This window comes from Chelonia mydas, chromosome 3 (assembly GCF_015237465.2).
Source record: "Chelonia mydas isolate rCheMyd1 chromosome 3, rCheMyd1.pri.v2, whole genome shotgun sequence".
NCBI lineage: Eukaryota > Metazoa > Chordata > Testudines > Cheloniidae > Chelonia > Chelonia mydas.
This window is the reverse complement of record NC_057851.1, coordinates 95,562,175-95,576,290: the sequence shown is the minus strand read 5'-3', so window position 1 is coordinate 95,576,290 and position 14,116 is coordinate 95,562,175. Positions and strand designations below refer to the sequence as shown.

The 14,116-nt window shown below is 39.0% G+C and overlaps 1 protein-coding gene across 2 annotated transcripts in view; it reads right to left on the bottom strand.

Moving 5' to 3' along the window:
- Nucleotides 1–14,116, bottom strand: part of LAMA2 (laminin subunit alpha 2) — a 457,344-nt gene that overhangs the window by 95,819 nt on the left and 347,409 nt on the right. For both annotated transcript variants that reach the window (XM_037894776.2, XM_037894777.2), the window contains exons 33-34: nucleotides 8,798–8,940; nucleotides 8,168–8,266 (exon numbers count right to left, since the gene is read on the bottom strand). In XM_037894776.2, coding sequence (XP_037750704.1) covers nucleotides 8,168–8,266; nucleotides 8,798–8,940 — 242 coding nt within the window. The remainder of the gene's footprint in view (nucleotides 1–8,167; nucleotides 8,267–8,797; nucleotides 8,941–14,116) is intronic.

Here is a 14,116-nt window from a genome sequence, read left to right as displayed (position 1 = left end):
TGGAAAATAAATTTTTCACTTTATTTTTTCTCTTTTTTGGCCTAACTTCAACTCTACAAACCAAATTAAATAACCGATAGCATCACTCAGACGCTGTCTCACCATAACATAGACAATCAGGGGTCACTCTTTGTTAGTAAAGTGCCAACTATTTGCCATGTATTGAGTTCATTAGAATTCCCCATATCTACGGGGCAGGCTTCAACTGAAGAAAACACTGCTAATATTGAAAGTTACATCTCAAACTCCTTTCTGAGAAACTACCAAAGCCAGCCAGATAAGAACTAGAGGAAGGTGGTAGAGTGACATCCATGAATGAGTTTTTAAACAGGGTTGCGGGGGCTTCAAAAGTTACAGAATTTTAGACACTAGGTAAACCCTTTGGGATAACAAGGATCTATCCCATGGAAATTCAGGAAGAGGGAATGTTTTTAAGTCCTGTGGTCCTACAAGTATCTTGTGTGGCTAGGGTTCACAGGTGGCACACATCCATACAGATATAATCTTTAGTCTCCACTGCATTTGGATCCCTTTCCGCAAAAACTGAAATCCACACAAATATTACCATCTGTGCTCAGCCCTACTTCTCCCTCTGTGCAATAGAATCTCCTAATACCATCTGCTCTGACTGGAGGGACTCATACTATGGTGCTGCTTCCATCCGCTGCATGCCACCAGGGGAATAGTTCTACCAAGAGCTTCTACCGAACACATGCTTTAGGTGGAGTGAACATGCAACGCAGACATATATTTGGCTAATTCAGATGGGCTGCACAGAGGCAGGGTTTGGCCCCCCTTTCAAGTACTTCCTGCTATCTACAGCCAAGTTGCCTCGGCCGCCTACTTTTCCAGATCCAGTGACAGGGTTTTCTTAGTCGTGGCGGCTGTCATGGATGGATATAGGGACGTCCTGATTTGCAGGGGAAGGTGTGGGTGAAGAGGTTTTCTGACTCTGTCTGGGAAGCTCAGCCCTTACAGTTGCAGTCCCCAATACACCACCTTAGTCTCAGGGCATGGCTACACTTGCAGATGTAGAGCACTTTGAGTTAAACCCACCTTCGGAGAGTGCAGTAGGGAAAGCGCTGCCGTCTGTCCACACTGACAGCTGCAAGCGCACTGGCGCAGCCACATTTGCGGCACTTGCAGTGGCATTGGGAGTGGTGCATTATGAGCAGCTATCCCAGCATGCAAGTAGCTGCAATGTGTTTTTCAAATGGGGGGTGGGGTGGAGAGTGACAGGGCGTGTGTTGTGTGTATGTGGGGGGAGAGAGAGTGGGTTTTTGGGGGGCTGAGAGCATGTCAGTATGCTGTCTTGTAAATTCAGACAGCAACAGACCCCCCTTACCCCCCTCCCCCCCCACAGCATTCCACAGTAATGGTTGCTTTGTCTTGGAGCAGATAAGCAGCCAGCTCTCAGAAACGGAGCTTTCAAAGGGCATTTCCGCATTCCTGCAGCCAATTCCAAACAATGACAAGAGTGGCCACTTGATTTAAGGGGATTATGGGACATTTCCGGAGGCTGATCAGAGCACAGTAAAGCAACACCTCATTCACACTGGCGCCGCGGTGCTCCAGCGAGGGTGAAGCAAACATTATTCCACTTACTGAGGTGGAATACCAGCAGCGCTGTAGCTGCGGAGTCAGAGCGCTCTACGTGCCTTTCCAGTGTGGATGGGTAGTGAGCTAGTGCACCCAGGGCTCCTTTACTGTGCTGTAACTCACAAGTGTAGCCAAGCCCTCCATGAGGGTGGACTGTAAGAAATGAGTGAATGGAAATGTGAGTGAGGGAGAATAAAGTTAAATGGAGAGCCAGAAGGGGAGAAAAAAATGAGCTGATGGAAAGGGAAGAATGAAGCAAGCACTGCAAGCTAATGAGGTGTGAATGTGAAGGTGATTGAATTGGCAATGAATATGAATGTAGATGAATGAGGGAGTATGGATGGAGGAGAAGACAGCAGGGAGAGATAGGAGGATGGCAGCCACTCTGGAGGGGAGGAAAGAGTGGATGAGAAGTTGTTCTGAAAGACCAAACACAATGAAGGGGTTGCAGAAGGTTAAATACTGTTTTCTCCTGACCTTTACATTAAATGTATGGCAATTTTCTTCATGAACCCCTAATCTAGAAAATATCATTTCCCCTGCTTGCAGTTATAAGAGTCCTCTTCTATTTAAGTTCTGTGATGCCTAAGACTTTATAATTTGTATTAAAAGATGAAAATAAAGAGATAATGAATGAGCCTGCTTTACATTACTATTTGGAGTACACACACACTCCCTCTTTTCAGGCACATGCACACGTGTGCATACACACACACAAACACACACACACTGTAATTCTGAAGGGATTTACGAAATAATAAACTTATATAAAATGTACACAGGCAATAACCAAAACCACTATCTTAAAGTGGCTTAAAACTACAACACAGGACTCTCTTTAGGGAAGGAGTCTAAAATTACATGGAACTTTTAAAATTTCAGGGGAATACTCAGCAGCTGATGTTAGCAAAACAACTCTCAGTGTCGTGTGTGTGTGTTAATTAATGTTCAGAGCAGCAATTCAACTACTTTGCTGAATATCGTCTCTCCAGGTCTGCCAGTCCTATATATTAATGTTCCATCAAATACTTGAACTTCAGCACTTCTGATATCAATTCCCCTTCTTAGAGTTCTCGACCATTAGGTGGCACACTTTATATTATTTTCCTTTCAGACTCTCTCTCTGATGACCTGACAATATTCCAATCTCTGCACTGAAGCTCTAATCTGAAATAAAAGCTTTCCTAATAAAAGGAATAACTAGCACATAGAATTGACATCCAGAGACCCTCAGCTCCCCAAAATAAAAAAGTGTTTTAAAAATTATTTGATTTATCGCTGTAAATGCCATTGCCATTTTGATAGCCCCACTGATTGACTCTTCGTGATAACTAGATTTGATTTTAAATCAGAAATTTCTCTGTCTTGCTGTGCAATTCTTAAGTGGAAACTGAAACAACTCACAGCGCTGTATAGCAGCTCTATAGCACAGTGCTCTATAGCAGTGGTTCTCAACCTACAGCCTGCTTGCAGCCCAATCAGCACACAGCTGCAGCCCATGTGACATCCTGAGGGACATACAAGTAGTATATATATATTGTGTGGCTGCAGTCCACATGAGACATAGAGTGCTGCATATGTGGCCCACAATGGTAAATTGAGAACCACTTTTGTACAGCCAAATGAGAAATGAACTACCACAACAAACAGATCATTTGTCTATTTAAAACAGGAAAACCAAAATGCAGAAATTGCAAAACTTTTTCTATAATATGTCTGAGACCTCCTGGGCACTTTGCAACTCCATCACGAATGCTGAGTGAACCTGTGGTACCCGTGTGTGAGAGGCAATCCTACAAACACATGTTTATTATTTCTCTGAAATATTCAGGCCCAGGGGATTTGAAAGAGAAAATTATGCTTTTAAGGAACTGATAAAAAATGAGGAGTCTTTGTGGCACCTTAGAAACTAACACATTTATTTGGGCATAAGCTTTTGTGGGCTATAACCCACTTCATCAGATGTATGGAGTGGAAAATACAGTAGGCAGGTATAAATACACAGCACATGAATAGATGGGAGTTGCCTTACAGAGTGGGGGGTCAGTGCTAACGAGGCCAATTCAATTAGGGTGGATGTGGCCATTTCCAATAGTTGACAAGAAGGGGTGAGTATCAACAGAGGGAAAATTATTTTTTGTAGTGACCCAGCCACTGCCAGTCTTTATTCAGGCCTAATTTGATGGTGTCAAGTTTGCAAATTAATTCCAGTTCTGCAGTTTCTTGTTGAAGTCTGGTTCTGAAGTTTTTTTGTTGAAGAATTGCCACTTTTAAGTCAGTTATTGAGTGTCCAGGGAGATTGAAGTGCTCTCCTACTGGTTTTTGAATGTTTTTTGAATGTTACAATTCTTGATGTCTGATTTGTGTCCATTTATTCGTTTGCGTAGAGACTGTTCGATTTGTCCAATGTACATGGCAGAGGGGCATTGTCTGATTTGTGTCCATTTATTCATTTGCGTAGAGACTGTTCGATTTGTCCAATGTACATGGCAGAGGGGCATTGTCTGATTTGTGTCCATTTATTCGTTTGCGTAGAGACTGTTCGATTTGTCCAATGTACATGGCAGAGGGGCATTGCTGGCACATGATGGCATATATTACATGTATTTATACCTGCCTACTGTATTTTCCACTCCATGAATCTGATGAAGTGGGTTATAGCCCACGAAAGCTTATGCCCAAATAAATTTGTTAGTTTCTAAGGTGCCACAAGGACTCCTCATTGTTTTTGCTGATACAGACTAACACGGCTACCCCTCTGAAAAGGGACTCATGGACTCCGAGGTCAAAAGGGACCACTGTGATCAGCTAGTCTGACCTCCTGCATAACACAGGCCGTAAATCTTCCCCAAAATAATTCCTAAAGCAGATCTTTTAGAAAAACATCCAATCTTGATTTTAAAATTGTCACTGATGGAGAGTCCATCACAGTAACCCTTGGTAACTTCTTCAAATGGTTAATTGCTCCCATTTAAAATGTGCACCTTATTTCCTGTCTGCATTTGTCTAGTTTCAACTTCCAAGCCCTTGGATCATGTTATGCCTTTCTTTGCTAGACCGATGAGCCCAATATTACATATTTGTTCTCCATGCAGGTGCTTATAGACTGTAATCAAACCTATACACTTCCAATAGTGGTCATGCTAGTGCCAAATACAGAAGTAAAATAACTTCTTTACTGCTACTCGAAATTCTCCTCTTTATGAATCTCCTGATCGTGTTAGATTTTTTGGCTACTGTGTCACACTGGGAGCTCATGTTCAGCTCCACCACAACCACCATGTCTTTCTCAGAGTCACTGCTTCCCATGATAGAGTCCCCCATGCTGTAAGTATGGCCTACACTCTTTATCCCTAGATGTATACATTTAGCCATATTAAAACACATATTTTTGCTTGCACCCATAATACAAAGTGATCCATATCGCTGTGAATCAGTGACCTACTCTCTTCATTATTTAACAATCCCCCAACTTTTGTGTTATCTTCAAATGTTATCAATTATGATTTTATGTTTTCTTCCAAGTCACTGATAAAAATGTTAAATATCATATGGCCCAGAACTGATCCACGCAGGACCCCACACAAGCTTGATGATGATTCCCCATTTACAATTACACCTGGACACCTGTCATAAGAACATAAGAACGGCCATACTGGGTCAGACCAAAGGTTCATCCAGCCCAGTATCCTGTTTACCGACAGTGGCCAGTGTAATGATCAGTGATCTCTCTCCTGCCATCCATATCCATCCTCTGACAAACAGAGGCTAGGGACACCATTCCTTACCCATCCTGGCTAATAGCCATTAATGGACTTTGCCTCCATGAATTTATCCAGTTCTCTTTTAAACCCTGTTATAGTCCTAGCCTTCACAACCTCCTCAGGCAAGGAGTTCCACAGGTTGACTGTGTGCTGTGTGAAGAACTTCCTTTTATTTGTTTTAAACCTGCTGCCCATTAATTTCATTTGGTGGCTCCTAGTTCTCATATTATGGAACAAGTAAATGACTTTTCCTTATTCACTTTCTACACACCACTCATGATTTTATATACCTCTATCATATCCTCCCTTAGTCTTCTCTTTTCCAAGCTGAAAAGTCCTAGCCTCTTTAATCTCTCCTCTTATGGGACCTGTTCCAAACCCCGAATCATTTTAGTTGCCCTTTTCTGAAACTTTTCTAATGCCAGTATATCTTTTTTGAGATGAGGGGACCACATCTGTACGCAGTATTCAAGATGTGGGTGTACCATGGATTTATATAAGGGGCAATAAGATATACTCTGTCTTATTCTCTATCCCTTTTAAAATGATTCCTAACATCCTGTTTGCTTTTTTGACTGCCACTGCACACTGCGTGAACGTCTTCAGAGAACTATCCATGATGACTCCAAGATCTTTCTCCTGATTTGTTGTAGCTAAATTAGCCCCCACCATATTGTATGTATAATTGGGGTTATTTTTTCCAATGTGCATTACTTTACATTTATCCACATTAAATTTCATTTGCCATTTTGTTGCCCAATCACTTAGTTTTGTGAGATCTTTTTGAAGTTCTTCACAGTCTGCTTTGGTCTTAACTATCTTGAGCAGTTTAATATCATCTGCAGACTTTGCCACTTCACTGTTTACTCCTTTCTCCAGATCATTTATGAATAGGTTGAATAGGATTGGTCCTAGGACTGACCTTTGGGGAACACCACTAGTTACCCCTCTCCATTCTGAAAATTTACCATTTATTCCTACCCTTTGTTCCCTGTCTTTTAACCAGTTCTCAATCCATGAAAGGATCTTCCCTCTTATCCCATGACAACTTAATTTATGTAAGAGCCTTTGGTGAGGGACCTTGTCAAAGGCTTTCTGGAAATCTAAGTACACTATGTCCACTGCATCCCCCTTGTCCACATGTTTGTTGACCCCTTCAAAGAACTCTAATAGATTACTAAGACATGATCTCCTTTTACAGAAACCATGTTGACTTTTGGGCAACAATTTATGTTCTTCTATGTGTCTGACAATTTTATTCTTTACTATTGTTTCAACTAATTTGCCCGGTACTGACGTTAGACTTACCGGTCTGTAACTGCCAGGATCACCTCTACAGCCCTTTTTAAATATTGGCGTTACATTAGCTATCTTCCAGTTATTATTTTGAATCCATTTGCTGTGTACCATGTTAATTTTATATCATTCTAGTTTTTTAATCAAAATGTTATGCAGTACCAGTTCAAATGCCTTACAGAAGTCTAAGGATATTACGTCAACACTATTACCTTTATCAATCAAACTTGTGATCTCACCAAAAAAAGATATCAAGTTAGTTTGACAGGAACTGTTTTTCATGAATTCATGTTGATTTGCATTAATTACATTATCCTCCTTTAATTCTTTATTAAGTGAATCCCATATGAGCCGCTCCATTATCTTGTCTAGGATTGATATCAAGCTGACGAGCCTATAATTACCCATGTCATCCCATTTACCCTTTTTAAAAATTGGCACAACATTAGCTTTCTTCCAGTATTGCAGAATTTCCCCAGTGCTCCAAGACTTATTGAAAATCAACATTAAAGGTCCAGTGAAAAATTCTGTCTGTTCTTTTAAAACTCTGGGATGCAAGTTATCTGGACCTGCTGCTTTAAAAATATCTAACTTTAGTATAATCTGTTTAATATCCTCCAGAGATACTAGTGGAATGGGAAGAATGTTATCATCACAATAAGACTATATCATCTCTCTTCCCCCCAAATACAGAACTGAAATATTTATTGAACATTTCTGCCATTTCTGGATTATGATAGATAATTCTACCATTTCCATCTAGTAATGGACCAAATTCCATTGTCAGGATTCCTTTTGTGCCTAATATATTTTAAAAACTCCTTCTTATTGTCCCTAGCTCTGCTGGCCATAGATTTCTCCTTTTGTCCCTTCCCTTTGCGTCCCTTATCAATTTCTTACAATTCCTTACTTCTAATTTATATTCATTATCATCAACCTCCCCTTCCTTCCATTTATTATGTGTGTTATGTGTTACATGATTCTACTAATGCAGAAACCCCAAGACTGTTCAAGAGGCAACACTTCAGTGCAGGGGGAAATGAGAGAAATCTACTCACTCACTTGCTGAAGGCCTCTGTTACCCAAAAACGGGCTCCAGCCACAGGAGTCACTGTGGTAATCTGGAGGCTTAGCCACTGTTGGTTTTGTAAAATAACTCCTAGCAGCAACCCTTTTGAGACTTGTTCATATTTGCCACAATAATGGCTCTCTTTCCTTTAGCACTATCTTTTTCAAATCTGTTCATTCTTGAATGCTGAGTACCTGCTTCTGCTTACATTATATGTTTATGTGAAAAGAACACATCTCAACATACTGGCCCGCCCAAAAAGAGGATGTCAGGGGAGGCGTGGGGAGTGATTTGAAACTGGCACTTTGGGAGTGAAAAGTGATTTATAATTCAGCCATTCATTCACATTTAATTCATCTTCAAAAAGAATTTTGTCTGTCACTTAGAAGCATCCCTTTAAGCTAACCCCTAGCTTTACCTCAGAATGCTACAGACTTACCCTTGTCAGTAGCTCGTCCATCTCTGTCACGAGGGTATCCAGGTTTTTTTGTGCCAACTGAAGGAGTCTCTCTGGTGCTCGCTGAGGTGATAGCAAATGCTGGGGAAAAAAATCCATTTCATGGATTTCAGGGCTTCAGAAATAATGGAGGGAAGAAACATCAAAGCTTTCTTCTCAGTGCAGATGCATCTCCTTTTTTGACACTAATGACTACTGTCACACCCATCCAAACCTGTTTACTCAGAGGTCCTGACAGCTTTAAATCTTTTAATACAGGATATAAAATATATGCATGTGGTAGAGTATACAGTGCACTGACTACAATGTAACTGCTCTATGGACTGTTAACAAGAATATTTATTTTTACTAGAATTTCATTTCATTTTCTCTGTGCCTGCCATATATTTCCTTCCATCCAAGTGAACAAACAAATTACCACTGCATGATTTACTTATTATCATGAGTCAAAATACATAATTGTAATAACTATTTACCAACTGTGACAAGTTTGAAGTAATTAAACCTTTCATTTGTCTTTTTCCCTACTTCTAGCTGTGGGTATGTGTACAGGCAAATATATACGTGTTTGTACTGAATCCTTGGATTGATGTAGGTGTGCTGTGCAGATACCTTTAATTCCTGTGTCGTGTTCTCAAAACCATACAGCATTTTATATGGAGGAGGCAACGGGCCACTGAGGTTGACACTCAAAGTCATCTGGTTTAGTCGATCCAAGTCACTTAGAAGGAGTCCTAAGCACTCATCATCACAAACTGTGGGAAGGACAGGGACAGTAAAGCATATTTATTCCTGCTAAGCATTTAAGGCAGATGTTTGAGCCAAAAATCTTTTACAGCACACTTACAATTCTGTGAAAGATAATGCCACCAATCGCAGATAATTAAACCCAACAAATGTATGGAACTAGAAAAAAACATGGAAACAATAGGTAGGGAATATTGCCTAGAACTTGATAATGGGACAGTATGATATAAAACCTATAGAGCTAAATTAGTAGACTTACCTGGGATAAAGAGGGAAAAAATTAACATTAAACGTTATAGACTAGCCTGTACAAAATCCTAATTTAGGTGAGCAATTTAGAGGAAGTCTGGAGAAAGCAGGCAGATAATTCAGCAAATCTAAAGAGCACTAAAAAAAAAGAACTATGGATTGTCCTGCCATGTATTTGAATAGATGCAAACCTCTTGTATTCATGTCATTTATGCACTTTATAGTCACACCACACATAACAGCACGGCCAAGCATATAATGCAGATTGCAAAAAGGGTCAGTATGAAAATGCTGATCACTTCCCATTATTTAGTGCTTTCCTCTACTTCATTTCACTATTCAGATTTTAATTTATTTGACTGTTGTGTACTGCATATGCCTTAAAGGCGTTTGAATCTTTTCTCCCCAGTCCTTTATCATCCATTAAAAGAAGCTCACATAACCTTATCGTCTAATATTATTCACCCTGAAGACAGAAAATTATTCACCCTGTAAACAGAAAATTATGGGTATGTCTCTCTCTGAGTATGAGTCTCTCATCATCATGCACAAACATGTTACATAGGTTCAGTAAAGCTATACAGCATTTCGGAAGGTGGAGTAATTGTGAAACAATGAATACACTGGGGATGCTAAGAGACACAGAGGGCTGTGCCTAAAATTTTACAAGGATGTAATTATCTCACTCAACAACAACCTTTTAAGCTGCCTAATGGCTAGGAAACCATTAAGCAAAATGTGCATCTTTGTAAAAATAGGATGTATGGTAGATGATTTTCAATGCAGAATGACAGTTTCATCTGAAATCTATTGTTCCGTGTAGATTAAATCTCCTCTGCTTTTCATAATGTTCAGTCACAGTCATCAGAATGTTCCCTCATTCTAAATCAGGTGAGGACAGTGGAATTGTGAAGAGGGGCTGGTCCAATTGTGGATGGAGAAAGAAGAATGGATACTGGTTTAATACACCAAGGAGCTACTTGGAGAAGTGTGAGAGAAAATGGATGTCGGTTTAGTGCAGTGAGAAGTAGGCAGGCTAGCCACACTGGAAGGAGGATAGATGTTATTTGAAGAGTTCATCTCTTCATTTAATTCTTCCCCCTACGTCTCAATATTTTGTTGCTTGAGATGAAGTGCATTATAATTATTCTTGTGAAGGCCCTTATATTCTGGTTTTTGCCTGTGTATCAAAAAGACTTTTACTGGCCCACCTCTTGTCATCTGTGTGTTTAGAGAGAGAAAACATATTTCCATAAGCTAAAGGCAAGTTTTACGGCAAGCTGTGTGTTTTATATACCAACATCTGTCTCCTAATTGGTCAAGAAGACACACAGATCTAAAAGCCATTTTGGAGGGTGTAAATGCATTGTCTAAGAGAAATACAGTGTGCTTTTAAAGCAGGGGAATTTTTTTAGGTATATTTTATTTTATTCTGTATTTATTATATTCTGTATATTACATAAAACAATAAGAAATTTCTAGTTGCCCTCAATATTTTTGAAGTGACTGGAAATTAAAATGGGCTGCAAGTTAAAACCAAACAATTTACCGTAACAGGAAAAATTTGAATAGCTTATAAAAACATGAAGTATTCTCAGTGAACAAACAACTGTCATTTGATAAGTTTTCTGTGAGCAAGTGATATGAATTAACACCTCTTGGTTGACAATTGGGCTGAAAAGATGAACTGCATCAAGGCAGGACCACAGCTGAAGAGAAAAGACAGTTACTCCAATACACAGTCTGAATGTACTGGAGCAATAGCAAATATTTCAAGAGTATGAATATATTTTATATGACTAAATGTTTCCAAAGCTTTATCTATAAAACTGTCAGCATAAATCTCTGTCTAATATTAACAAATGCAACTTTAAATTCAGATCATTATAGCAGTGCACGTGTGTAAGGGGCAAATCATGCCACTATTACAATCTTTTCAGCTGGCAATTAATACAAAATATTGTATTTTCAGTTTTCACCACAATCTCTCATGCATAATATGTACTATAAATATTCTGACCTATCTCCTAGTGAAAAGCATCTCAGAAAGCATGTATGCCAAAGAAAAATGGTTTCACAAACACTGACCTCATAATAAATGATACTTCAAGATATACATGTTTTACAGACATCTACACTCTTACCTATTTTAAGTAAAAAAAGCCAAAGATAATGATAATGGAATCAGATTTTTTTTCAATACACACAGATCAGAATATAGTTGAAAGGCTCTCCATCAAGTCTTCCTTTTTCTGGAATTCCTTTGTATGGCTGAAAGATCTCACAATATCTCTCATTTTCCTCTGTTTATTTTCCCTTTCTTGACTTTCAAGCCCTCATATTACATGGAATTTCCATTACAAAAATACCCACATGGAATATTCTAATAATGATCCAAAACACTGTAGTAAAACCACTGTAAGCTCTAGTGTTTTGAATCATTATTATACAACACTATAGTATCTTTTAAAGTTTTTTTCTGGATGAGTAGGGCAGAGATGGATTAACTCCTGAGGTGATCAATGCTGATACTTTTTTGTAAAAGTGAATGTTCCAGAGCAAGACAAACCATTCCTCCCTTCCGTCAGTGTCTGGGAGCATAATTTTGTTCTTAGTACTACAAATACCTCAATCCTAATATACCACTCTTCCTAAGCATGCAGAAAGCTCATTCACATCAGTATCAGTTCTGCATGACAACAGAGAGCAAAATATTATGGCTGAAATTGGTGTTGTGTAACTGAACCCAGAATTTTGTCTTAAATATTGTCATCACCATTAAAGTGCCAACACATCAAATTACCCAGAGTTATTTCCCAGTTTAAGTATAAGGGAAATCCATGGAATCTCTGATATCACTATGTGGTAACCTATGATAATTATTGACTTTTTAATGTTGACTACTATCTATTCCTCTTTCTGCAATCTCAGGGGCTGCCAGTCAAAAAAGTGGTCGAGTGAACCTGGAATCAATCCCAAGTGTCTTTCTTGATTGTGCAGAACACTTACTAAACTAACCAATCTTATATCATTTCCGCCCCTTTTTCATCAGGGAAAAAGAAGTGAAATCCTGGTTTCATTTAATGTATTTGGAGTTTTGCCATTAACCTCATTGGAGGCAGGATTTCACCTGTGATCTCTACGTCTCCAAATTTTGCGAAAACTCAGACCCAGATCTGGATCAAAATTGTACGGCTCAGGTTCACTTCTGTTCTCCACTGTTCGTAATCCCCTATTTGTTGCAGATGGCTGAGACTCAGTAGCTAGCAAGATTTAAACATGCAGAGGCTGGTGCAGTGGTTCTCAAACTTTTTGCCTTCATAACCCCATTTTCAGACTTATTGCTTCGTGCTACCCCAGAAAGCATGGAGGATGGTGTTCTGCTCTACAAAATGGTGTCCTCTGCACAGCATGACTTCACATGAACCATACATGCGAAGTCACACAGCATGGAGTCTGCCATTTTGTAGAGAAAAAAGGCATCCTCCACACACAGAATTGCAATCTCACCTGCTGATGATGCTACCCTATTTGGGGTTCTGATACATAGTTTGGGAACTGCTAGGCTGATGGCAGGACATTCGCTCAAATTTTCTCTCTCCAATAGCAGAGTGCAGGTTTGTTGGCTGCATGGCGTAGTGCAATGTCCATCTCTTTTCACAGGGTTAAATTAAATAAACAAAATTTTGTATTTTTTTAATATATATATTTCCCAGCTTCTCTATTTGTCTTACATTTTTTCCCTTTCCCTTTTATTTTTCACCCTTTCATTTAAGTCCTTGCTTGCACATTAGTACCATGTTGGCAGCATATATTTGAGGATAAGGATTTGTTGTTTAAATATTGCTGCAGATCTCAAAATATTGTGACTAAACTTTTACAGATGAGTCTGAATTCTACATATAATTGATCCCCTGAAAAGTGCTCAATAATAGGTGAATTATTATTTTATTATTTATTATGGGTATTACAGCAAAGCCTACAAGCTCTTATCAGGATTGGGGCCAATCAGGATTGTGCTAGCCACTGTGCAAACACACAGAAAATCTTCGTCCCTGTCCAGGTGAGTTTACAATCTAAGGCCCTAATTCTCCAATGACTCGCTCATGATTTTATGCACTCTGGGCAGACCAGTTGAAGTCTCTAGAATTACTCACAGAGCATAAAGTTAAGCATGTGTAAGTCTTTGCAGAATCAGGATCTAATTTAAGATGAGATGCAACAGACTATAGACTTGATCCAAATCCGACTGAAATGAATGGAAATATTTTCATTGACTTTGGTAGGCTTTGGCTCAAACCATATTGAAGAAGAAAGAGGGAGGGAGGACAAGTGTGAGAACATTGGAAACTCTGAGTTACATATTTTAATAGTAATGGTACCTGAGTCCATACCAAAGTCTCTGCAAATTTAGGCTGAGTAAAGATGAAATGAGTTCTCCAGGATTTTCCCAACGCGAAAATAAAAATTTTAGTTTTATGGTGCCTATCTGCTTTGGTGTTATATGCGCCTCACATGGAAAGAAAATCACAAAATGAAAAAGCTTCAATTAAAATTCAACAACAAGATAAAATCCACATAAAACATTAAAACCAGTTCATTGTGGCCTGCCAATATATTCAAGTATGCATAGAATAAAAATCTTATATACTGGGGGCTTATTGGATCCCTATCTGTGTTCTGTTTTAAATAGAACAATGATGTGAATGCCTGGAGGGGGGAAAAATCACAATTAAATTAGTTCCTATTCATTTTCTCTTTTTCAAGAAAATGCCTTATTTCAGTTCATGATTGACTCAGTGTCCAAGAATACGTTCTGCAACCTGATTTTTATGTGCTTTTGAGAATACATAAGGAATTATCACAGAAAAATGAAATTCTGGGCTCAGAACAAACATAATATCCAATTTCCAAAATTCCAAATTCCAAAAAATA